A 27837-nucleotide genomic window follows, 5' to 3' on the forward strand; every position below is an offset into this window, starting at 1 on the left:
AGCAGTGGTCCCCAACCTTTTGTGGGCCACGGACCGGTTTAATGTCAGAAAATATTTTCACAGACCGGCCTTTAGGGTGGGACGGATAAATGTATCACGTGACCGAGAAGCATCAAGAGTGAGTCTTAGATGAATGTAACAGAGGGAATCTGGTCATTTTTTAAAAATAAAACATCGTTCAGACTTAAATATAAATAAAACGGAAATAATGTAAGTTATTTATTCTTTCTCTGTAGACCAGTACCAAATGGCCCACGGACCGGTACCGGTCCACAGTCCAGGGGTTAGGGACCACTGCATTACAGAACCAGGAAACAGGTCTTTGTATTAATGTCACAGAATGCCTAACATCAAAAAAGTAAGAAATACCCTGAAAAACAACAAAACGTTTGCCAAATTTTCCTGCTAAGAAAGTCTTAGGCAGTGCTTAAAATACTTTTTTTTTTCTAGCTATTTAGCTGTTTTCCTCTCTTCAATCTTCAATATCCTTTCCTTCTCAGCCTTTCACTCTTATGATCTTTCTTAGTCTGATTTCTGCACTGAAACACTTGCAGGCTAATCTTCTTTGGATTACATCACCATTTTGGGTGAAGTCCAGAATATCCACTTTTGTAGGAATAAATCTTAATAGTCCTAGGAATACATTCAAGAAAACAAATCAGAAGGTAATTTCTCTAATCACCAGACTTTCTTTCCCAGGATCTCTCAATTCAAAAACCTCATAGTCCATACAATCAATCACCCAATAACCCTTCAGTAACCGTTCACCCTACACTAGATGCTAGAGATGCAATGGTGCTGAGACATACTGCAGTGACCCCGACAGACAGGAAGTGGTTATCATGTGCCAGGGGCACAGGGGCTGTAGAAGCACACAGGAGAGAGATTTAACTCGATCCTAGAAGTGGGACCAGTGGGGAGTGTGGGGCTTTGTAAAGCAAACCCTCTTCAAGAAAGGTGCTGGCACACGCCCAGATCCTTTCCTCACTAGCGCCTACCCCAATGTAGTCCATTTATTCTAGTTCTACTCAGTTACCAATGCCATTTCCTGCCCAAACTTTTGTCACTGTTTTTTTTTTCCTTTTTAATGTGTGTGCATATGTCTATATTTATTTATCTCTTAGTGAAAATAGCCATATTCAGTGCTAATACGTGTCTTAAATATTAATCAAAATATCACCCGCAATTAGGTTTTGTTTTCAACTTGTTAGACTAACAGCACACACAGAAGCCTATCAACAGCATTATTTAAACACATCATCAATTAAACATATCAGGCTAGAACTTGTCTCTTTTCTTCCCCTACTCATTCAAAAAGGCAGCTCAAGCTTTGACTTTCTGTGAAGCGTCTAGAGAATGTACCTGCTGGGTTTCACCACTGCTCCCTCTGCAGTCCTAAACCCACCACAGATGCCGAGACTCTTACATTGCTTTGCACTCTAGTTTTTAAACTCTCCAACTAAATTATAAACTTTGGACAAACAGGGAAATTGTGCAATCCATTTCTCACAAGTTCTACAAAGGGAAGCTAGGTACAGGTTAGAGCAGAGAGGTGCACTGCCATGGCTACACCTCCCTCTGGCCCTTTTTACCTTTCTAAAGGCAGAGGGACTGGGCCAAATGGTCCCTCTGCCTTCCTTCAGCATTAAGACATGATTCGGACTAAAAACTCACTTTTACTAAATATAGGAATAGCAATCTGGGCGTCGGCTTAGGAACTGATAAAGCCAGTGGTATTTCTATTGTCACAGTGCTTGTAGGTTGCTGCTCACATTTAGCACCAGAGGCTAGAACTACTAAATGCCACGAACTGAATTGTGTTAACCTAAAATTAGTATGTTGAGGTCCTAATCCCCAATATGACAGTATCTGGAGATGGAGCCTTTGGGAGGTAATTCAGTGAGGCTCTCAAGATGGAACTGTTATCCTTCTAAGAAGAAACACCAGAGGACTCTCTCTCGCTCTCTGCCACCTGCAAGCCACCTTCGCTAGAACCCAGCCATGCCGACACCCCAATCTCAGACAGCTAGTGAATGCATTTCTGTTGCTTTAACCAGCCAGGGTCTGACGCTTTCACATGGCAGCTGGGCTGGCTAACACATCAAACAGGCTGTCGTGTTGTGCCAAAGAGAGCTGTGCCACGTCAACTCTGCATTCCACAAAGGAAAACTCACACTGAACTTCTCTTGGAAACCTAAAACAACAGTAATGATAGTAACAGCAGCAGCAACAAATTCTAATTCCATTTATCATAAAGCTTTTATTAAGTGTCAAACCCTTTCCCCTAAGTGCCTGCGGATCCGTGGAGCTTCTCTGCACAGGGGCATTCTAATTCCTAGCTGGTCAAATAATTAGCATGTGGGAAGAAGTAATGCTTCAACCTAAGCTGTCTCTTCTGCAGTCCACCGCTATCCCTCTACCCACCCGGCCGCCTTCACACCCTCATCTTTAGGTAGAGCTGGAACTGCTCTGCTCTAATCCCAAGGAGAAGCTGAACTGTGGGCAGGGGCAGCCTGCATTCTCCAGCTATAGACAATTTGGCTATGCACTTCAAAATTAAGCTTTTTCAGTGAAAGGAGCAAATTTCTTTCTTCCTGGCTTTCTACAATTGGATTAGTCCCCTCCTTTTCCTCCACACGCCTTACGTGTAACTGTTAAGATGGACATGGCATACCTCCTGCTTAAGAGAATACCTTACCCACAGACACCGGGCAGGACCAACATGACACCCTAGGCAAAAGGGGACACAGCAGGCAGCTAAGAAATACTCGGTGCTCAGCCTAAAAGAGAAGGCTCTCTCACGGGGCTAGAGTCAGACACAGAACTAAAGGAATGGGGCCACAAGACTGCTGTCCAGTAACAAACCCTGGAAAGCTTCTGAATGACCCACTAGGAGGCTGCAATGGTACCCATGAATCATCCTGTGTGTTACATTTTCCTGAGAAGAAGGGCCACAGACTTGAATACACTCTCACAAGACTCTGACTCAACAGTCAAGAATCATAAATCACATCAAGAAGAGCCTGTAATCCTCACATGTGATCTAGGGCAGCTCACCAGGACACGAAACAAAACAGGGGCTTAGGAACAAAGCCCGAGCTAGCTACCCAGGTTGCACATTCTGGGTATCTCTCCCACAACTGTGCAGAAGCAGCAGGTTGACTGGTCAAAATTCAGAATCCTAGAAATCACTATCAGAAGATGTAAATACATTCACCTTCTCATACCTATGTTACTATTAAATAACTGCCACCAATTTTTATAATTTTTTTCTTGCATATACATAGCTGCTGTCTTCAGTCACCAATGATAAAGGCAGAGAGACTTAGAGCAGGCCCCTCGCCCCTCTCCCACCCAATCCCCAATTAACTCACACATATACTTTCCCAACTATTTAGATCACAATCCTTCAAAATCCAAAGGTATCTATCGCAGCAATCTTAAATAATGTTAAACATTTCAAACAAACTTTTTCCCATTATGAGAAATTTGAAATTCATTTTGGTTTTTAAATAAAGCAAAACTAATGAGGAAACTGTTTAAGAATTTACCTTCTAACTGCAACAGACTTTGAGGTACAGTTGCTTGTTATGACAGGGATTAGCCTAGGGATGTGTGTGTGCTGTAGAGAAGAACAAACCAGAGGTGAACACTTGAAAGCACAGGTAATAAAACAAAACTGAGACACCACTTCCTTACTGACTTACCTAATGCACAATTACATTTAGGTTAGAACCACCGGATATTGCCAAAGGTCATGGCAAAATTTACAGCTCCAAAGCAGACAAGATATGTAAATAAGTCTAAAATTAAAACAAATTGTTGGCATAAAATCTAAACTGAGCAACAGAGGTCTCTGTAAATTCAAAAAGGGTCAGCAGACCAATTTATTTTGAATTGTTTCAATGGGAATGTCCAATTACAGCTTTGGGTTTAACATCTGAAGTGGTCAGTGCAAACAGGAAGAAGCAATACTGATACAAAGTAAGTAACCCACAATAATCAGGAGTACTCTGGGTAGACCTTAGTGATCACCATCAAGCCCCAGGTACAAGAGCTGACTCTGGGAAAAGGCACTTGAGGGCGGGAAGAGGTGATACAGAGAACCTTCATTTTAAGCTTTTGTGAATGATCAGGCTTTACTGAAAACTTATATATAAATTAATCAAATAATTATTTAAATCTGAATGTTTAGAAAACTGAAGAGAATATTTTGTTTCTGTGTTTACATACAATAAAGTACATAACAATTACAGATGAATAACAAAATCACAAGAACAAATACCTAACGGGGATTAATGAGGAAAGAAGGGGAGTGTTACCTAGAGATAAAAAGAACAGAGTAGAAACTCAGAAGCAGATGATGCTCAAATATTTAAAAGCAGTGATGAGTCAACAATCAACGTCTTAGAAACTAGACACCACATCCATAATTCACACTTGAAAGTGTAAAAGGTTCATGTACTGTAAGTAAGTGGGGAAAAGAGGGCCAATGCTGTACGCACAATGTGATTACAACTACACAGAATCCCTCTAATGAAAAATATCTATTAAATACCAGTTTTTACTACCTGCTTATTCTCAGTTCAGCCCGAAACATACTTACCCGAATGATTAACCTAACAGCTACAACACCAGAAGTAGCCATAATTTTGGCACTGTTTGGAATTAAATTAAAGATAGTTGGCATAATGGCTTCAGCTCCGTGATCAAACTTATTCCCCAGAACTGATGACAGATGCCTAAAAATAAGAAATGAACACTGGAATGTAGTTATATTTCTTGAGAGCAGTGAAGCATATAAACCTCTTAACACTTTAGAACCTTAATTTAAAGTTATCTAGGGTAAAAAGGGTCCCAAATCTTCCCAACGCACACGGAGAGGACTTGGAAAACAGCCGTTAGCACAAGTTTCTTCTCTTTTTAAAAAAAAATAAATCATTTCCAGTCGTGGTTGGTTGGCTCAGTGGACAGAGTGTCAGCCCGGTGTATGGACATTCCAGGTTCACACAAAAGAAGTGACCATCTGCTTCTCTCCCTCAATCCCTCTCACAGCCAGTGGTTTGACTGGTTCGAGCACTGGCTGTGGGTGCTAAGGACAGCTCAGTTGGTCTGATCGTCAGCCTTGGCCGCTAAAAACAGTGCTATTGATTTAAGCATCAGCCCAAGACAGGGGTTGTCAGGTGGATCCCAGTCAGGGCGCATGCGGGAGTCTGTCTCACTATCTCCCCTCCTCTCATTAAAAATAAATAAATATATAAATAATTTCCAGTTAATTAACCTTCAAATAGCAAAAGACAGATTGATCATACACTAATAAAACATAAGCATGAAACTCCCTTACCCTTTTTTCTTTCTCTCTTTTATTTTGAACATAAAATATCCACCCTTCAACATCTGACTGCAGCCAGAACTCTTAAATAGCTGCAATGTCACCTTATGTTGCTGCTTCTTTGTACTTTAAACACAGAAGTTCCAGCTTCAAATATCGGAACATTCAAACAAGTTTAGGTAGGATATAAGTTTACTGCAACACAGGCCTTTAACTCTAATTTTACAGCTACAGTACTCTCTAGAAACAAAAAGTCTGATAACCATACTATATCCTGCCAGCAAAATCAGTGAAAAGGCTGAGAAACAGAAGTTTATATAAGTTTCATTTTATCCATATTATTAATGACGATTGCTTCAAGTTTAAAATATAGGCTTCAGAGCTAAGTCACAGAATAAAGCTTAAAATCTGTCATATTTTACATAACTGGGTGAGAAACACTGTAAAAGTATTAACAGAAGAGTAACTGAAATGGGTTTTGTAGACTAGCTAGAGGTAACATTCAAAGACCCAGTGGATAGATCTAACACCTATCCTGGGAGCCTCTGAGAAAGCTATACTGTGATGTGTGAGAATCTGGAGCATCGCAGTCCTTACCCCAATGTGATACAAGCCTCCCGCACTACCTGAGACCGCAGATCCTTAGCAGATAGTTTAAAGGCTCCATCCAAAAGTCGCAAATGTTGAAAGAAGTTGTCATACTCAGCAGCACCAGCCAAAAGTAAAGATCTAATCTTTTTTAGCTAATGGGGTAGAGAAAAAGAGATATACAAAACTATTCCTAAAACAGGACATACAAAACAATAAAAGCCATCAAACAGGAGAGATCAACATGGAAGTTAAATGCTATAGAAACAGTTTTCCAGAAAGGATTCAGCCAATTAAATGTTAGCTAACATAGTGAGCAAATCCACATATTACAAGAACAAATAATTTCTAAATGTAGTATCTGTAATAAATACATTATAATTCTACAAAATGCATTTTTTAATTAGAAACATTTTAGTGTAAACATTCTATCCTAATGTTGGAATAACTAAAACCTTTATTTTAGCTTATAAAAAGTTCCTTTCGCCTGACCAGGCGGTGGCGCAGTAGATAGAGCATCAGACTGGGATGCGGAAGGATCCTGGTTCGAGACCCCAAGGTCGCCAGCTTGAGCGCGGGCTCATCTGGTTTGAGCAAAAAGCTCACTGGCTTGGACCCAAGGTTGCTGGCTCCAGCAAGGGGTTACTCGGTCTGCTGAAGGCCCATGGTCAAGGCACATATGAGAAAGCAATCAATGAACAACTAAGAAGTCGCAACGTGCAACGAGAAATTAATGATTGATGCTTCTCATCTCTCTCTGTTCCTTTCTGTCTGTCCCTGTCTATCTCTGCCTCTGTAAAAATAAAATAAAAATTAAAATTAAAATTAAAATTAAAAAAAAAAAAAAAAGTTCCTTTCCCCTAAGCTTAATTTCTCCCACAAGCCACTCCAATGCCATTTATTTAATAAATCAAAGAAAGAATCAATCCTACAGCCTTTTTTAGAATCCTCCACTACTTCATTACTGAAGGCTGGTCTGAATTTGAATCAGAACAGCTCTCTATCACCCCTCTTCTTGCCAGCCAATCAGTGTAAAGTAGCTTTCCTTGGATAAGACACCCCCAGCCCTTTAATGCTCAGCACACTTACTTTCATTAAACTACTTTTGAAAAGACACAGGAAAGAACTTTCCAGCGAGTGATATCAAGAAAGGAATAGGGACACACTGAAAAATCCACTAAGAAGCAGCTTCACTGATGAACAATGCAGGTTTAAATCTTTACAGCAGTGAGAGTGGAGGGCTTCTCCAGACCTTCCACTATCACATCTTTGTTAAACATGCAGGACTTACATAAAAGTATTATTCAGCATGTTTTAAAAATAGAAATAAAAGTGAAGTACTCTATTAAAAGGTAAAGTGTTAATGCAGTAATTCATATTTAAAATATTTATGACTGAAAATTCATTAGAACTGTTTCCCAACTTCATAATAAAGTATTTAGAACATATAAAAAAATCTGATGGGGCCTTGGCTGATTGGCTCAGCGGTAGAGTGTCCGCCCAACGTGTGAAAGTCCCGGGTTTGATTCCCTGTCAGGGCACACAGGAGAAGCATCCATCTGCTTTACCACTGAAGCTTCCCACTCTTTCCTCTCTATCTCTCTCTTCCCCTACTTCAGCCAAGGCTCCATTGGAGTAAAGCTTGCCTGGGCGCTGAGGATGGATGGCTCTGTGGCCTCTGCCTCAGGTGCTAGAATGGCCCTGGTTGCAACAGAGCAATGCCCCAGATGAGCAGAGCATCACCCCCTGGTGGGCACGCCAGGTGGATCCCGGTTGGGTGCATGCAGGAGTCTGATTGCCTCCCTGCTTCTAACTTCGGAAAAATACAAAAAAAAATCCAAAAAAACAAAAAAAAATCCTGATGGAAATGTAATCACATGACATCAATGGCTTACAGCATTTACTCTTTGCTCCCAATCGTGCTTGTCATCAGAGAGTATCTCCCTGATCTTGTTTATGGATTCCTCAAGATCTCGGCTGGAATAAATCTGTAAGCAAATTGATCAACACATTTAAAGAATAAAAAAGATTATTTCTTAATTACATAAAGTCAAGAGCATTTAGTAGGTACAGTAAAATAAATCACTTCATTTTGCGGAAGGACCTATGAGATAACCTCTGGACAGATTTGTCCTAGAAAGAGCTTCTTCCCCATTGTGAATATATATTCACTAGTCTGATGCCCAAATCTGGATAAGCTTGCCTCAAATACAGCTTTCCTACAGACTTAGATGATTTTACACGTAAGAGAAAGAGGTCTACTACGGAATTATCAGTGAAGCACAAGTCATTTATCACTCTTCGTATTAGATATAACTCCATATTATACTTACTTAACTTTAATCACTTTCACATCTACTTTCTCATTTATCCCTACATCTTACAACATGGGAATAATCAACCAAGAATGAGGCATGCTGGGAAGGTCAAAGACAAGGATGATCCTCAGCCTGACATGCCTGATACGGCAACCGAACAGCAGGTAACAAGCGATTCAAACAGACAGTAAATCCAGAGCACGAATAGTCAATGTAGACCAGGGGTCTCAAACTCGCGGCCCGCCGAACAATTTTGTGTGGCCCGCAGACTAATCCACGAAGTTCAAAATATTTTGGATAAAATTAAGTAAGCCTATGGATTAGTCTGCGGGCCGCGAGTTTGAGACCCCTGATGTAGACTAAGAAAAGTATTGCTACCCCCAGTCATTAACCCACAACGCTGAGACATTACAAGTAGTTAAAATGTGGGACTCAACTCCAACTTGGATCAATCACCTTTGCTTCCTCTGTTAGTTACTTAAGTGAAGCATCAAGAAGGTATACACACTTTTATTAAATCATGCTTCAGAGCTTTTCAGATACTGAAATCCTTTAAATTTACAAATTTTTCTAAGAAAAATCCCTAAATAAGCATGCTCTTTTGTTCCCTTGTATAATTTAATCATTTTCTGTTTTTTCATCAGGCTACATAAAGCCTGAACCACAAACTTACTGCTAGAGCAGGCAACTTCTCTCAAGTTCTTACTAAAGGATTATCATGGGCCTTGACTTTTGCTCTTCATTTCAGCTACAAAAGGCTCCAACACTTTCTAGTCTGCAACCTCAGGGCTCCTGCAGTTCTGCCAGTTAAAACCGCCTTACTTGATAAGGACCTTCACATATCACTCATTTTGAAGAGTAAGCCTGTCTGTCCTTGCTCTGAATGACACTCAAAACCCCCTCACTCACCTGCACTACTGGTACATCATCGAAGGCTTTGATAAAATCCTCTTCATCAACAGCACCAGCTCCTTCTTTTGCAGCTATAAAAAAAATTTAATTTTTAAAATATGAACAATGTACACTGAAATAAATAATCTGAAAATAATCAATAAAAGTTACATTTTGGTAATTTGTAATCATTTAAAGCTTAAAAATTTAGAGTGCTGTAGAACTGAAAAACATTACTGCCTTTTAATATCAAGATAAAGTATAATAATTCTACAGTATTATGTACATTAGCTTAAACACATTTAAAGAGACTACTTGTTCAAGGGTGTACAGCCTAGATTTGAAAGATTATATTCTATTAATGTATGACTCTTTTGAGAGCTTACTAAAAAACATGTAATAGAAAATTTAATTCTTCAGGAAATTAGATTATTACTGTATTAGAAATCTAGCATAATGAATTTATGAAACAGTCAAATTAGTTCTAAAGAATTTAACAGTTTCATTTCAACTTTATATTAGTCTCAAAACATTTCCAGTTCCTTTGAACTCACAGTTGTGTCAATTTTTCATTTATGCATCAGCAGAAACTTTCCCCTATAACATTATTGTAAGATACGGTATATACTTTAAAGCTAATTGCTATCATTTAAGAGAATTTTTTTCTTTTTACTAATATAAATTCTACACATAAAATCTTGTGACATCTTATTAGTTTCTTTTTCCATAATAAACGTTTCAAAATTGGTGTCTATACAGTTGTCCTTCTAACCCTCACCAATGATTTACAGTGGTCTGAGTGCTGTTCTAGACCCTCTACCAGAAAGTCTCTCTGGTGTTTGGTGTCCTGGGAACCTAGACTGAAAGGACTTTATGAACAATTGCCAGCAGCAGCACATGTGAGTAATCACCCTGCTGCCCAATGACACTGCATTTACAGGCCAACTGGAAACAGCCGGCAGTAACACACTGAGATGTGGTGCCTTGTCTGTTCCAGCGTTAGGACTAGACCGCAGTGAGCAGCCAGGTGCCGAGAGCCTCTTCAGTGTAAGGCACTGGGCCATGTATCTGCACACAGAGAAGGAGACCTAAGGAATGTGACAAGAAGGAGCCAACAAGGAAATTCATGGCCATAGTGTTAAACAAAATGAAAAAAAGAGGACATCAGGGCTGAAGGGGAAGAGAGGGCTGAATCTCTGCATAATTTACACAGCTGGGATTTTTGGCAGGAAGGTAAGGAAGAGAAGTGGTCTTATCATGCAGAACTTGTTTTCAGAACTGATAGATCAAGAAAAAGAATTAGAAAGATTGTTCAGCCACAGAGGAGTAAAATACATACTACAACACAGATGAACCTTAAAAACATTATGCTAAGTGAAAGAAGCTAGATTGAAGACCACATGTTGTATGACTCCACTTTCCTGAAGTATCTAGCACAGGTGAATTCACAGGGACAAAATGCAGAACAGTGATGCCAGGGGCTGGGGCAGTGATGGGCAATCTTTTGAGCTTGGTATGTAAAAATGTGCCAAAAAACTGAGCTTAACTCAGGTGGTGTGCCACTTCGGAAAAAAAACCCATAATTTTGTGATATTTATAGTTTAAATAACAGAAATGTATAATTGTAATATATAACTATTTAATAAACCAAAAGCTAATTATTTAACTTACCTGCTTAGTGACTTTTTTGTTCATCTGTCAGTTGGTTTCTTTTGATATTATTTAACTTGTCTGGGGTGCCGTGAACTAAGATAAGTGAGGGAGAGGGGGAATTCTTTAACTAACCTGCCTATTAGTGACTTTTTTTTGTTGCTGAATTTCATTGGCTAAATCTTCAATGAAGGTTGGTATTTTGTACACTGCAAGCCCAAGCAAGCGCTACTAACTTCATCTGTCAATCTGTTTCTTTTGTTGGTTTTGATATTATTTAACATTGAGAATAAGGTCTCACAAAAGTACATAGAGGGAAAAATTGTGAGTAAAGCCATTGCTATATTTTTCAGGGTGCTAAAAGTGTCTGGTAATTGGTTCCAGGCACTCCAAACTTCCTGTTCGTAGTGGCACTCCTCTTGATTCTCCAAGCGGCACCTTTCCAGATTCTCAAGCTTTTAACTTCAAGTCGACAAACACCTGAGCCCAGATGCTGTCTTAAAATTCTGCAAGTTGCATCTTATGTAAATTAAGATGACTGCCGCTATTTTTAATGGCGGAAAACGGCACCCACAGCACAGGCCTCGCCACTCCCAGCCTCCCCCTCACTTATCTCAGTGATGATGGTCAATTAGAAATCCACAACACCCCAGAACAGTAGATTGGATATGACTGCTGTGGTTATGTGGTTGCTGGTAATGGTGATCACAGGGCCCCCAGAGATGCGTCCCCCGCAGCATTCTGCTGCTCCCTGCTCTGCCAGCCGGAAGTGAGGTCAAAGATCCCCTAACGGCCTAACCGGAAGTCCCAGGACTAGCCGCTCTGGGCCGGAGTTCTGTTGTTTTGGCCTACAGACCTCCGGCACAGAGTGTCTACACTACAGCAAATGTTTTATCCTCGGCTACTGTACCTGGCTGTGCAGGAGCTGAGGTGAAACGTCCTTCTCGGCATGGGGCCCCATACTTCTCTGGTATGCGGCTGCATGTGGCCGTGTGTCATCAAAAATGGCTACACGTGTCAGTGCTGACACGCGTGTCATAGGTTCGCCATCACTGGGTAGGGGAAGGAAGATTGGGGGACCAATGTACAAAGTGTGTGCAGTTTTCTTTTTGGGTGATGAAACTGTTTTGGAACTAGAGGTAGAAGTTGCATAACACTGAATATACTAAATGTCACTAATTGTTATCTTTAAAATGGTTCTTTTTATAGTATGTGAATTTAAGCGCAATAACAAAAAAATAAAAAAATTTAAATGCACCCCCCACATACATGAAGGTCAGAACATCGCCCTCTGCCACCAGCACACAGACAGAGAGGCTGATGGCAGAGGCACTGCAGTGGCAGTAAGTCAATCCTGTCAAGACAGCAACACTCGGGCCAGTTCAGAAAGTGGAAAGAGATAGCAGAAAACAGCTGATGCTAACCCTAAACCCAGCTCTAACTTAGCTCAGCCAGTAAGCTCAAAGCCTCATGTTAACAGTGAGCATGGTTCTAAAAGCACTGGCTACACAGTATTTTAGAAATAAAACGTAGAGCCTGTCTGGTGGTGGTGCAGTGGCTAGCCCAACAACCTGGAACACTGAGGACCCTGGTTCAAAACCCGAAGGTTGCTGGCTTGAGCATGGGGTCACCAGCTTCAGTGTGGGATCATCAACATGATCCCAAGGTTGCTGTCTTGAAGCCCAAGGTCATTGGCTTGAGGCAAGGGATCACTGGCTTAGCTTGAGCCCCACAGTCAAGGCATATATGAGAAGCACTAAGGAGCTGCAACTCATCTTTCTCCCTCTCTCAAAAAAAGTCAACAAATTTTAAAAAATAATTTTTTAAGAAGTAAAAATTTGCATGTAAATTTACAATGTGACAGTAAAATGGAAGTATATATAATAATAAGCACTCAAACTGTCTAAATTGGGGGGTGGGAGAGGAGAGGTTTAGGACATCTTTGTAAATCAACTGTCAGCATAAAGGAGCAAATCCCTACCATTTACTTAATTCAATATCCATACTGGTCTCACCAGGAATAATGTTAGCTGGAGCAGCAAAATACATTTTCAAGACAGACGGTAGAATCTGACTTCTGGATAGTCTCAGTCCTGATGAATATTTACAAACTGGCTAAAAAGGCCCCATTATAGTTTCAGGCACTGTTGGGTCCCAATCATCAGAAAATGCACCAGGGCATTCTCTTGCTCTTCCCCTATCTCCTAGCTATGCTTCCCTCGGTGTGGGCTTCATTCTCCTGCTGGCTCTGCTTACCAAAACGGGATGAACACAATAGGTCAAACTGACATCCTCCAACTCATCAGCAATCATAGCACGGTAATTAAACAACAGTGGCAGAAACATAGCAAATGAGATGCTTCACTTCTGAAGGGCACAGAAGCAAAGACCAGGCATGCCTGCTTCTAGCAGCCTGCACAGCTGAGCCCACACCACCACACAGGGCTTGGCTTGGTCTTACCTGAAGACTTGGATCCAAGAGTGGATGACCCCAGCCGACGGGTGGTCCCCATTCCCACGTTTCTCCGTGCACTTGCTGGGGCTTTGGATGATGTAGAACTAGCAGAGGAGGGTCTGTTACCATCCACAGAATCTTCATCATCAAAATTTTTATCTGTAGGGTAAGCACAGAAATCATAGTTTTAAAAAGTACTTTTCCACCTGAACTGAAAATCACTAGCCTTAGAGATGAATGCTTTGCTTCCTCTTTTGGAATCTGAAGTGCCCACCCAGGGTCTTCCCAGGCTGCAGGCAAGTCCAGAACACAGCCGCAAACATCAGGTTTGCTTTCACACGTCTAGAATGCTTTCCCACCATTTGGGAAATGGAAAACACATAAAGAGGAAAGCAATCTCTTATAAAACCATCACCTGAAAACATTTTGGCCTATGTCTGACCATTTTGTCATGCATTTTTAAATAATAGCTGCATAAGACTATATATATTATATATCAGAGTGGAATACTTCTTATTTCAAATAACACTGAAGAGGTAATTTATTTTTATCTATCAAATTTTGGTTGAAGTTTAAAAATTGTAATCAGTCTTGGCAAGGGTGTGGCAAGACAGTACTCTTTTGAACTTCTAGAAAAAAATATATTTATATGACCTTTCTGAAGATAAATTTGGCAGTATACGTCAAAATTTTTTATACCCTTTGACTCAGTGATATTGCTTCTAGGGAGTTTTCCTTAAAATTGTTATCGAGATTCAAACAAAAATGCAAGTAGGAAGGTGTTTGTTACAAAATTATTTCTACTAGGGTATGAGAACCACCTAACTGTCTAACAGGGAAAGAGTTTTAGCTGCGGCATTCTCCAGTTACAAATACCATGCAACCACTGAAAGGTGTTTATGGAGAGTATTTTGTTGTGTTGAAAAAAAGTAATCTCAGAGATCTGTGGGATGATATGGAACAGTCTAACGCACATAAAACTGCACTCCCAGCAGGAGCAAGGCAAGAAAGAGACACATTACTTGCAGAGGAACAAATAGTAGCAGGCTCCATCAGAAGTCATGGGTGCCAGAAGACAATAAAATGACATCTTGAAAATGGTGAAAGTATTAACCTCTAGAATTCTATAACCAGCAAAAATATCTTTTAAGAATAAAGACTAAATAAAAACAAAGAATCTGTCACCAGCAGACCTACCTGCCTCCAAGAAATGTTAAAAGAAAATCTTCAGGCAATAAGAAAATGATACAAAATGGAAACCTGACTTTCCATAAAGAAATGAAGCACACTGGAGACAGTACTATGTGAACACATACAAGACTTTCTCCTCATATTTTAATCAAAGCAAAAGATGAGTCACTGTTTAAAGCAAGAATAAAACACTCAACATTTAGTTTCTACTGTTTCGATTCTCCTGTTGTGGGCAGAAAAGGGTGCATGTGGCTGTGTGCCTGGTGTCAGTTAGACACACTGCAGCACAGGGCGCCACACAGAACACTGGCAAAGGCATGAAGAAAACACAAACAGTTCAGACTGTCCTCAGAGGGTTTATACTTTTTAACGTAAATTATAATTTGTCCAAATTTACTACAGAAGTCACTTAATAGTGCACCGCAGGGAGAAGGCCCATGTAGTGTGGACATGTCCAGCTTCTGGACGGAAACACCTCCCAAGGAAGGGAAGGACAGACGGAGCATGCCGAGCAGCCCACGTGAGTGAGTTCAGAAGCGCAGCTCTGGCAGTCCCACTCAGCCATTCTTCATCCTTCAAAACAGGTGCAGTGGCTCACTCAGTAGATTCCCTGACCGGTAAAAGATACTAACTATAATAACAGTGAGAAGGGGATGCAGGAGTTAGGCAGAGTGATGTAAGTGAAAAGTGACTGAGGGAAGCCAGACAGTTAAACAGAAAATGTAAAAAACAAACAGACTTATAGGAAACCCCACAAACCCAAAGTGCCTGAAGTACCAGTGCCAGCACAGGGTCAGATCACACTATACAGCCTAACAGCACAGCAGCGGGTGGTCAGACTACTGACCACCTCATCAGAGTCGATCACTTCTCATGTGATCATTACTGAAGAAAGTAACCCATATCTCCCACCTGGGCTGGGCACCCAAGGAAACAGGAAAGAGAGTGTACCGCATTCATTTTCCAGATTGACAGTTGGACACACTGCTTTAAACTTAGACATACTTTGGCTGAAGAGGTGTTCGGAAGATAAAAGCCAATTGAACCTGTTATTTGAAAACTAACACACTGTTTATTTATTTATTTACTGTATTTTTCTGAAATGAGAAGAGGGGAGGTAGAGAGACAGACTCCCGCATGCACCCGACCGGGCTCCATCCAGCATGCCCACTACGGGGCGATGCTCTGCTCATCTGGAGCGTTGCTTCATTGTGTCTGGAGCCATTCTAGCACCTGAGGCAGAGGCCATGGAGCCATCCTCAGCACCCGGGCCAACCTTGCTCCAATAGAGCCTTGGCTGTGGGAGGGGAAGATAGAGAGAGAAAGGAGATGGGGAAGGGTGGAGAAGCAGATGGGTGCTTCGCCCGTGTGTCTTGGCCAGGAATCGAACCCAGGACTCCCACATGCCGGGCTGACGCTCTACCACTGAGCCAACCAGCCAGGCCCTGAAAACTAATACACTATTTAAAAGTAAGTTTACCCTATGTTTCCCAGTTTTTTTGACACCTAGAAATTAAGATAAAATTAAAAAGAAGGTTAGGCTTTCAGCAAGTGCCTGGTTTCAGATAACTGTAATGCTCTCTGATGGAGAGGATGCCGTTCCTACTGGACAAAGAAGCTGTTCTTGCAACCACAAAGGAAGTACGGTGCATCCACTCTGGATGCAGCCCAGGAGCAGCCTCACAGTCCCAGCTCCTAACAGTTGTCAGGATTTCTCAGCCAAAGCAACCCGAGTGAACTCCCATAGTCACTGAAATTCCATTTTCCTTTAGGCTTTTCAACTGAAGCAAACATTTGTCAGCATACAACCTTTTCTCTAGAGCTTTAACTAAGGCAAAAACATTCTTAAAAATGAGCATTTTGCCTGACCAGGCGGTGGCGCAGTGGATAGAGCGTCGGACTGGGATGCGGAAGTACCCAGGTTCGAGACTCCGAGGTCGTGCGCGGGCTCATCTGGCTTGAGCAAAGAGCTCGCCAGCTTGGACCCAAGGTCGCTGGCTCCAGCAAGGGGTTACTCGGTCTGCTGAAGGCCCACGGTCAAGGCACATGTGAGAAAGCAATCAATGAACAACTAAGAAGTCGCAACGCGCAACGAGAAACTGATGATTGATGCTTCTCATCTCTCTCTGTTCCTGTCTGTCTGTCCCTGTCTATCTCTGCCTCTGTAAAAAAAAAAAAAAAAAAAAAAGAGCATTTTTAGCTATGTAAGTTTGTGCTATTACATCAATTTAAGATTTTTCACACAATAAGACATGTTACCCCAAAAATGGTCTTACAGATGGATTAGTTCTCCCTGAGCCCAAATAAACAATTAATTCTATCTCCAGTCACTGGTGCAAAGACAGTCATCTGAGAGTCACTTCTCTTCTGTGACAGTCTGGGGTACAAACCTGGAACAAGGTAATGGAAGCCTTCAGGTCCCAGTCACCATCGCCTCCTTTAATCCTTTAAAAAAATCACCTCAGCTCCATTCTTCCTCCTACAGTATCATGACAAGACACTTGAAAATGACTCATGAAATTTCTACAGTGACACTAACTTTCATCCAACTCAATCACTTCACTCCAAGCAACCCAGTTAGCAGGTACAGTAAAGTGAAAAGAGACATCTAAATAGCATGCCAAATGGGACTACTGATAGAAAAGAGATTTTAAAACACAGTAGACATGGGATCCTTTGAATAAATGAAGTGAGTAGAGTACAGCCATTGATAGATTCAACAGCAGTCAAGCAGAATTCAAAAAGGTGAACAAGTTTGTGAACTTGTCTTGAGCAAGTCTTTGAACTGTGGTCAAGATTCTAAATGAAGGTTGATGAGTGACCAGGACTGGCATCAAGAGGGCAGAGCAGTCCCTTTTTCAGCCTCAACTGACTCAGATTCTGAAATCGGTAAGGCCCAGCTGCCTCAGAACTGAACTTTCAGCAGCTGGAGAAGGGTAGGTATACAAGTCACAGACAGGTTCTGTGGGTCTAAAAGACGAGGAAGACCATGAAATATCACTGTGGCTATAGGTCTGAGTGTAGGTGTAGCAGAGAAACAGATCAGACTTCAAGTTTAGCATCTGAAATTTGGAATTACAATCTTTGGACTATACTGTCCATTAATAAAATTCACAAACACACTCATTCAAGGACCAACAAAATGTCACAGAAACTAAGAAATGTCTGTTCCACTGTTGACCTGCAGGAGCAGAACCAAACCCACAACACCCCTCCTCTCTCCTAAGGCAGGCTCCTCTCTGAAGCGACAACTAACTCTGTTTCGTTACATCAGGGTCACTTTGTGGGAGCCAGCAATCCGTACAGGTTTTCAGATTCACCCACTCTCTGGTACTGAAATCTTCCTCCAAGAAGTAAGAAATACTTGTATGGCCAACTAGGAACTAGCGTACAATCAGCATCCCCAAAGCCAAGATGAAGCCACACAGAGGCATGACACTGAACCCAAAGGCTGGGAGCTCTTCGTCAATGTCCCAAAATTTCATCTTCATCATTCACAGCTTACCCAACATGCCTGACACATTCCCACGTGTTCTTGAAAACACAAATCGACTGTTAGCTCTTCTGAGACCCTGCCCCGCTCTGTCCATATCCGATAGTGCCCTTCTCTGTGCTGCGAGGCCAGACATGTGCCTTTCACTCCATCTAACCCTGAAAGTAGCTGTCTGCGGATCTGTTGCTGCCCCTGGAGTAGGGACCATTTCAGTTCTTCTTGGTACTCCCAACACTTAAGACACAGCCGGGGCGAACATACGGTGATCATGCAAATACTAATCCTGGCAGTCTGTAATGAAGGCAAGCAAGTTTTGTGGATGGATGCAAACCGTACTTCATGTGTTTAGAAGGTTTTATTACTTGTAAAAATGCATTAGGTTTCATTAGATAATAGAGTCAATCAAGGATGTGAAAATATCTGAGGGCAAATCAGGAGTGTAAGGCAATTACAACCCTAAATATTTTTAACCTCCCTGATTTCCCCCAGACAGAAATATCTTTCTTCTTTTTGTATGATAAAATATACTATGCTTATTTTAATTTTTTTAATTTTAATTTTATTTATTCATTTTACAGAGGAGAGAGGAAGAGAGAGAGACAAAGAGAGAGAGAGAGAGAGAGAGGAGAGACACGGGGGGAGGAGCTGGAAGCATCAACTACCATATGTGCCTTGACCAGGCAAGCCCAGGATTTCCAGGTCGACGCTTTTATCCACTGCGCCACCACAGGTCAGGCTACTATGCTTATTTTTAAATTAAAAGTCAAAGTTCTCTTATAAGCAATCATAACCCCCCAAATAAACTGCTAACACTGATATATATGCATTTCTACACTTTAATGCATTCATAAATATATCAGATACAGTGGTCCCTCGTCTATCATGGGAGTTAGTTTCCAGACCCACCCCCCGCAATAGGTGAAAATCCGCAAAGTAGAGACCTTGTATTTATTTTATTATTTATATATATTTTAAGGCTTTATAAACCCTCCCCACAGTTTTTTATTTTTTTGGTGACAGAGACAGGGAAAGGGACAGAGAGGGACAGACAGACAGGAAGGGAGAGATAAGAAGCATCAATGCTTCATTGTGGCTCTTGGTTGCAACTCCTTAGTTGTTCATTGATTGCTTTCTCATATATGCCTTGACTGAGGGGCTATATAGCAGAGCCTTTGGACCCTTGTTCAAGCCAGCGACCTTGGGCTCAAGCCAGCAACCATAAGATCATGTCTATGATCCCACAGCCAAGCCAGCAACCCTCGAGGTTTCAAACCTGGGTCCTCTGTATCCCAGTTTTTAATTCAACCTTGAGCCTGGTTGTAAGAACCCATAAAACCCACCCTATTTTATCAGAACCATCCATCTGCCTTGCTCCATCAATTCTGAGTTCCAAAGGTCAATGGGTAGGTTTGTTTACAGTGACTGGGCATCTGTACCCGATGGGACATCTCACATAAGGCAGTGGTACAGTGACATGGCATAGCCCGGTTCTGGAGCTGGCCAGCCCATCTCTCAGTGGGACCACAGGCGTCCTCTTAGTGACTATACACCGTGAGGGACGGCCAGTAACAGCCCCTGACCTCATGCTGAAGAAAGGCTTTGGCATATCTAGCATAGGGGGTAAATCGATGAGTGTGCACTTTTCACTTGAGAAAATGAAACAGAAATTGAAATTCAACCTTCCACACATGACTCTCACTTCGGGAGGTGGTGTATCTAGTGGTGAAAAGTAAACGATTTCAAAATGCACTCCAGACTCCAAAAGCCCTGGCAATTTTTCTCAATGTAGACAAGTTATTGAAAACTCTGAACCCACCTCTCATTTGTACAATAAGGATCATTCACATACCTTTTATTTGTGTATTCAGAAGGTATTTTTAAATGCCCACCTGTGCTAGGCCCTGGGCTGGATGCTAATAATTCAGAACAAAGATGTGGGCCAATCAAGTGGGATAAGCCTCCAGAGAGTAAATTCCTAGAGCCTACAGAGCCCAGGAGAGCAGCTCCTGAGGAGCTTTCCAACACAAAGTCATGCCCGCAGCTGAACAGCTGCTTAGCCCTCTGAGGAGCGTGCAGTATATTCCAGGGGACAGTGTGGGTGACACCCTGGGCTGGGAATGGACTGTGGCAGTGAAGACTGGCACTGGGACACATTCACACCAGGAACCAGGAACTACTAGTAATTATAACAACCCCACACTTCACAATAACAACTGAGAGAAGCAGCACATTTAAATTGTTACTTATTTCTCACAAGAGCACTCAAAAGGTACAGTGGAGATATTTAAGTGAACATGTTCAGACTCTCAATATTACTATTTCATGGGAAAGAAAGGCAATTTAAACAAGTTTATGAACGGTGAACAGAGTCTGTATACTGATGACTGAAAACTAAAAGTGCATCTCTAGAAAACATTTCAGCACCTTAGTAGTCCTCTCTGAATGTATTCAGAAAAATCAGTGTATCCTGTCACAGATCAGACATTCTCCTTTGATCACAGTACTTATTTTACCTTTGAACTTGCCCTGAAAAGGGCATTTTGCCTAATAAATGCCAGAATCCAAAACCCACAGATACCAAATCTACACTCTGCATTCTTTTGGAAACGTCATCTTAATTATCACTGTATCCATCCTGACCCAATTCTTCTTGACAACCACCATGAAGGCACAAAAGCCAAGTTAGCTGGAAAAGTTTAGAGCCAAATTTGGGGAGGGCTTTCTACCAGAATGCTTTATCACACTTAGAATGGCTGCAAGAGCTATTGGCTTTCATGTAATAATTCTTTTAAACTATCCATCCTTGCCTTAATTACTTCATTCTCAAGAACCTAAGAGAGGCACATAATCATCCTTTGGCATAAGACGACAGAAAAAGAAGGTGGCGATTTAAATTAAACACCTATATTCTAATAAATCCTAACCCCCTTATACCAGCTCCATCTCTATTCCAAGATACAAACCCCTTAACAAATAAAATTCTAAGTCCAAATGTCTAAAACTATCATCTCCCACCCCTCAAAACCTGCTTGAGCCTGACCTGTGGTGGCGCAGTGGATAAAGCCTTGACCTGGAATGCTGAGGTCACCGGTTCAAAACCCTGGGCTTGCCTGGTCAAGGCACATATGGGAGTTGATGCTTCCTGCTCCTCCCTCCCCCTTCTCTCTCTCTCTCTCTCTCTCTCTCTCTCTCTCTTTCACTCTCTCTCCTCTCTAAAAATTAATAAAAGTAAAAAAAAAAAAATTAAAAAAAAAACCTGCTTGACCTCCAAGTCCCTTGCTTTAGTTGGTCTTATCACCACCCTTCCAGTTAGCAGAACCAAAACATGGAGTTCTTAATGCTTCTTCTTCCCCCTCATCATTTCCCACGATATCTTCCCACCATGTCCCCATTCGAATCATCACTGTGTGGCCAGTGCTATTTCCAGCTGTCTCTGACTTCCGTCCCCTCTCCAGTCCCACTGAGTTTGTCCTAATCAGGTCTTCCTCATCTCGTAGGTGGATTTCTGTTGCCAAAATCATCACCTAACTGGTCTCCTTGTCTCCCATCTTTTTTTTTTTTAGTAAACATTAGATGTTTTACATACATAAAACATTAAAAACATAAAAACTAAAGCATTTATCCCGCTACCCTGCAACTTTTTCAAAGAATAACTCTGCAACTTTTTTCAAAGAATAAAATGAATGCATGCATAAACATAATTGAATAATTCAAATACTACCAGAAGAAAACAAAATGAGAATAAACTCCTGTGCAGGTGGTCCAATATTTTGCTGTTAAGTTTTTAGTTTGGAATAGTATTAGAGCAACAGAACAGTTGTAAAGATAGTCCAGTTCCCACTGACTCCATGCCCAGTCTCCCTACTATAAACACTTAACAGCATACATTTGTTACAATTAATGGCCTGCTTTTGATACATTATTATTAACTATCCATAGTTTCTTCAGAGTTCCTTACTTTTTCCTGATATCCCTTATCCGTTCCAGATTATACTCAGGATTTCAAGTAAGATTTAGTCATCACATCTCCCTAGGAACCCCTAGGTTGTGAGTTCTTAAGACTTTCCTTGTTGTAGACAAGTTTCCAGGACACCTGGCTCGGTAGTTAACAGAATATTCTTCAATCTGCATTTAATTGATGTTTCCATATTGCTTAGATGGAACTTAACGGGTTTCCTGGCGACAAAGCAAAATGTCATTTTCATCACATTATATCAAAAGAACATGCGATCAGCCGGACTGCTGATAGGGGCCTTGCTCACCTATGGAAGTGTCTGTCTGGCGGCTGCACTGCAAAGCTCCACTCTTCCTCCCTTTCTACACTGTACCCTTTGGAAGAGTCACTATGCACATCACACTCAGAGTAGCAGTTACACTCCACTTCTAGGGTGGAGCTACAGTGACCTGGAATAATTCCACATGGGAGATTTGTCTCTTCTCCCTCGTTCATATATTGATCCAATCATTCTTTTTTTTTAACAGTATGGATTCACCAATATTTAGTTTATATTTTGGGTTATAACCCAATACTACTTTGGTTTACAGCTTAAGTCGTTACAGCTGTGAACACTGTGAATCTTTAAGCAAACACCTGTGTCTCTTTGACGCAATCCCCATGACTGTTTGTTTTGTTGCTTTTTGTTTTGTTTTGCTTGAGCACTTCCATAATTTCTAGCATATAAGATGCACCAGGCTCTCCCTGGGCCGGCTGGCTCAGTGGAAGAGTGTCAGCCTGGCATATGAAAGTCCTGGGTTCGATTCCCGGCCAGGGCACACAGGAGAAGTGCCCATCTACTTCTCCACCCTTCTTCCTCTCCATTCTCTCTATCTCTCTCTTCCTCTCCCGCAGCCAAGGTTTCATAGGAACACATGCCCAGGCCCTGAGGACGGCTCCATGGCTTCCACCTCAGGCGCCTGAATGGCTCCAGTTGCAATGGAGCAATGCCCTGGATGGGCAGAGCATCGCCCACTAGTGGGCATGCTGGGTGGATCCCAGTCGGGCACATGCAGAAGTCTGTCTCTCTGTCTCCCTGCTTCTCCAGAGAAATACAAAAAGATGCACCAGGTTCACTGGCCTCATTTCTGCTCCAGCCCTAAAATCAGCCATTTCCCCAAGGAGCCCTGGTGGTACTGGAAACCAAAACCTAGACACTAAGGGGTAGTTTCCTTTCAAAAGATCCTATTATACACATGATTCTGCATCTTGTTTTTCTTTAGAGAGCTTTCCATATCTAAACAAAACATCGATCATATCATTTTAAACACAAGGCAAACCCTTACCTCCCATTTGACCATCTAGTGGTGCCACAGAGAGAAGACTGTGTCCTTGTATCACATAAGATGACATTTAGAGGTCAGGTCCTATGCCAAGCTATCCACATGCACCATCTTGTTTAGTCCTCACAGAGATGCAGGAATCACTGTCACCCCTAACTTGAAAGGGGACAGACAAGTTGCCAGGCAGGTCACACAGTGATCTTGCAGCCAGTTTGAGATTCCGAAGTTCATGCACTTACTCGTTCCTAACCCAACGTCACTGGTCCATCTATACCAGTCACCTAGACACAAAAACCACTTAAAGTACTGGCGACATTTTTTTTTTTTGTGGATGATTTACAGCAGTGGTAGTCAAACTGGTCTCTACTGCCCACTAGTGGGCGTTCCAGCTTTCATGGTGGGCAGTAGCAGAGCAACCAAAGTATAAACAGAAAGATAGATTTAACTATAGTAAGTTGTTTTATAAAGATTTATTCTGCCAAACTTTGCGAAAATCCAACATAAAGTACTTGATAAGTAATTATTATTATATGCTTTAACTTGCTGTAACTCTGCTTTATATATTTTATAAAGTAAAGTTACTTCCCTACTTTATAAATCACCATTACTGTGGAATCGGTGGGCAGTTAGAAATTTTACTACTAACAGAGATACAAAAGTGGGCGGTAGGTATAAAAAGGTTGACTACCCCCTGATTTACACCAATCTGCACCAAACTGAGAACTGTAAGAGTCGAACCCTGTAAATTTATCTATCATTGAGTTAAATCTAGTTCACTTAAAGGACTACCCTTTATTCTAAATTACATCTTTCTTATTTTTTATTAGTGTTAATACCCCTTATTTTATGAAAAACCAAGAGATAGGTGGGATTTTGTTTTGTTTTTGCTATTACATTAACTAAAATTAAAGTTGGCCATTAAACTGAGAAGTTACTGGCTTACAATGAAAACCTCGGCTTCCCAGCACAGCAGCCAAGGCCCGGCACCTTCCCCTGCAGCACGCCCTGCTTCAGCCCATCATGTTCCTAACACCATTTCCCCTCCCAGGATTGCCTCCCCAGACACCTCTCAACTGTGCTAACAACAGACTATGAAAATCACACTGTCAGTATCTAAAACTTGGGTATAGAGAACTAGTGCCTGTTTCAATAAGATCTCTTTGAATGCTTTCATTTTTTAATGAGTCCCTAAGGTGACTACTGAAAATGATACATTTCCAACATCAAACAAACCCAAAATTTTAAAGCAACAGTAGAGGGGGCACTGAGCGTCTGGACCACAGAGTTTGCTGGAAGGAGGACTAGTCTAACACGACGAAGTCCAAGACAAGACTGGCTCTCTGTCCAGCCAGCAGCACAATCAGAGAAACCCTGAAACCTTGTGCGTCCATGCTTAAAAGCTTCCCTGCCTACTCGTCATGGGGCTGCTGTGAGGATCATAAAACAGAGAAATAAAAGGCGTTCCAGAAAGTGCTCTGAAAATACTAAAATAACTCACAAAAAACTGTGGCAGAATCACAGGTATTGTACTTTGCAGATTGTTCATAGTCCTTATTAATCATAGATTGATATAGGAAAATTCATATATGCAACCACTACAAAAAGTGGCTTTTAATCCTTGTTTCCCATTATATTTACAGCTATTCAGGGTAAAAGTTAACAATGCTTCTAAGCTTGTTTTTCAACTAGACAATTTGAAAGGAATTATCAAGTGGATAAAAAAGTATTTTAAACTCAGATCTACAAGGCCTTCCATGGCCTTTAATTAGTCAACTTCCATAATTAATTTGCCTTGTTTAGAAAACAATCCAAAATACAACTTAAGACAAATGCTACTTTTATAAGCAACACACTTTCAAATCCTCACATGAAGGGCTCTAAAAGAGGTCACTTCAGAATATGAATTATTTAACTCTCCTGGCCAAGTATTGATTTCCTATAGCAGCTTAACCTAAATATAGAATAATATAATAAGGAATGAAATGGAAAGGAATACTATCACTCTTTGCTTTAAATTCCCAATATGAAAATATAACTAACAGGCAGAAATGCAGCAGCAACCAATATAACCATTTTCAGCAAACTGAAGAAATTTTAGTGTAAGAAGATAAATTATACACACCTTAACAATCCCTACAAAATAAAGCCAGCAAATTTATTCAGTGTGCTATCTGTTTAGTGGTAGAATCAGTGGTATTCTATTTTGTTTAGGTTGCAGGGTGTGAGAATATCCTTCAGAGAGGACAAATTAAAAGCTAGCCTGCCGGGAAGAGCACTTGCAGAACAGCAAGGCAGGGAGGCAGGTCCCTGTCATGTCTGCTGCCCTCTTCCTTCAGACACCAACCCTGCTCACAGTCAGTTCTGCCCAAATCATCTCAACGCTGCAAGTCGCTAGAAAGAATGAAGCCTAATCAATGAGTTTTTTTGGGAACAATATTTCTTTTGTAGTTTTTCAGTTCCATTTTTGCATTTTAAAAATGCAAATCTTTAAAAGGGAAGAAAAACTGTGCTTTTCCTCTATCCATTGTTGAAAAACCTTAGATATTTCTAGCCGTTAGATTCTTTTCAAAGCAGCTTATACTTTATAACACGTGCCTTGCAGCCGCAACATAGTTCATTATTATGAGCCACGCACTGTGAGCATGAGAGCAGAGAAAAAAATTAAAAGTACATAAAACCAAAGAGGCTAACAAAACACGTATAACCTCAGGTTACGGTACCTTCCTCCCTTTAGTCTTTCAAGGTGAATATATTGGTAAGTTTCACAATTCTTTCTCTGTCTAAATATATTCACAGCAATTATTTTCCTAAGTATCAGCTTCAATTTTCAGTTAAAGCAATTAGAAAATCTTAAGTATTTAAATATTTTATTTATTTCCTAATTAAGCAGCAAGAATTACATTTCAGGATATATCTGAGGAGCCTACCTTTCCCAGTAGTCATGTCTGTCAGAGATCCCAGTACAAATACTAAAGAAACAGCACTCTGGAAGCTGTATCCACTCACTACAACTTAAGCATCCCATCTGCAAACTCTCCACCCACACAACTTCTCCAGCTGATCCAGCACCAATGGCAACCACCACTCAACTCCAAAATAAAAGTACAGACAACACAGAACAGTGGTTTCTTAAGGGGGGGCAGGGGAGAATAAGTAGGAGGTGAACCTTCTCCATCTGACTTTTCTCATGTAAGACTGGTATTAAAATTTTTAACCAACTGGTTTCCCCCCCTGAAAACAGATAACATTACTAACATAAACCTTAAGTAAGAATGTCAAAAAGCAATCTTAATTCCACATAGAAGATAAAGCAAGCTGTCAGTGGCAGCTTAAGCTGGCATCAGAAACAGTCCCTTCCAGGCTATTTTAGGCAGTCTTCTTAGCATGGCCCAGCTCACTTGCAGCTTTATAACACATTATCCCTGTTATCAGTGATGATGGAAATACATTATTTCTAAGATAGCGGACCAAAATACCACACCTTGCAATCTGCAAAGTCTAATACACAAGCATGGGAGGGGATGGGCACCCACTATTAACACAGTTTTTAAAGACAATGCAAAATTATAAATGCCTGGCTTCCTAATAAAAAGGCAGTCAATTCACTTTTCAATGAATGCTTTGTCCTAGCTGCACTGGGCAACAATTCAGACTTTCCCTACCAATTCAGCATTGGTCTATTTGTTTTCAGACTTGAACAAGTATTTCTCATTTTCAACAACTGAAAAATGATATCTAACATTTTCAAATTAAAAACGTTTTGGTAAAAAAACCCTTAAGGTAGGATGCACCTGGCATCAAAATGATAACTTTACACACATTCATGTACAAGGGCTCATAATATTAAGATTATCTGATTATCTAGGTTTATGGTTTTGTTGGCAAATAGTATTTTGTCTTTTTCTGTCGCTACAATTTATGAAAATTTTCTGGATTTACCAGCATGATATTTTCATTCTTTACTCATAAACATGTTAGTTTTGCTTACAAAACTAAAAAGCATGAACATATTTAACCAAATTAATGTCCCTGGGCCTCTCCTCAATCAAGTTAATTAAAGATCATTAAGTGGCTGCAGACGAAGTACACTGACTCATCTACAATCACTGGCTCTTTCAAGCTGAAAATCCAGTTCTCCCATGAACACATGCATAGCGGCATGATTTTTTAAAAAGCTTATAAAGAGGCCCTGGCCAGTTGGCTCAGTGGTAGAGCGTCGGCCTGGCGTGCGGAAGTCCCGGGTTTGATTCCCGGCCAGGGCACACAGGAGAGGCGCCCATCTGCTTCTCCACCCCTCCCCCTCTCCTTCCTCTCTGTCTTTCTCTTCCCCTCCCGCAGCCAAGGCTCCATTGGAGCAAAAGATGGCCCGGGCGCTGGGAATGGCTCCATGGCCTCTGCCTCAGGCACTAGACTGGCTCTGATGGAAACAGAGCGACACCCCGGAGGGGCAGAGCATCGCCCCCTGGTGGGCATGCCGGGTGGATCCCGGTCAGGCGCATGCGGGAGTCTGTCTGACTGCCTCCCTGTTTCCAGCTTCAGAAAAATACAAAAAATAAAAATAAAAAATAAAAAAATAAAAAGCTTATAAAGAAAATAATTTTCTTTCAAACTCCACGGAAGGAAAAACTATAATTTTTGCTTC

The 27837-nt window shown here is 41.2% G+C and overlaps 1 protein-coding gene across 26 annotated transcripts in view; it reads right to left on the reverse strand.

The window, feature by feature from the left end:
- CLASP1 (cytoplasmic linker associated protein 1) overlaps positions 1-27837 on the reverse strand; it is a 288466-nt gene that overhangs the window by 126923 nt on the left and 133706 nt on the right. For 25 of the 26 annotated variants that reach the window (XM_066280483.1, XM_066280480.1, XM_066280481.1 and 22 more), the window contains 6 exons: positions 13241-13393; positions 9148-9221; positions 7816-7908; positions 5930-6075; positions 4607-4742; positions 3552-3622 (listed from right to left, as the gene is read on the reverse strand). In XM_066280483.1, the coding sequence (XP_066136580.1) occupies positions 3552-3622; positions 4607-4742; positions 5930-6075; positions 7816-7908; positions 9148-9221; positions 13241-13393 (673 nt within the window). Of the gene's footprint in view, positions 1-3551; positions 3623-4606; positions 4743-5929; positions 6076-7815; positions 7909-9147; positions 9222-13240; positions 13394-26122; positions 26159-27837 lie in introns of those variants that run through there. The other variant, XM_066280500.1, reaches the window with a different exon arrangement.

This window comes from Saccopteryx bilineata, chromosome 5, assembly GCF_036850765.1.
Source record: "Saccopteryx bilineata isolate mSacBil1 chromosome 5, mSacBil1_pri_phased_curated, whole genome shotgun sequence".
In the NCBI taxonomy this organism is placed as follows: Eukaryota; Metazoa; Chordata; class Mammalia; order Chiroptera; family Emballonuridae; genus Saccopteryx; species Saccopteryx bilineata.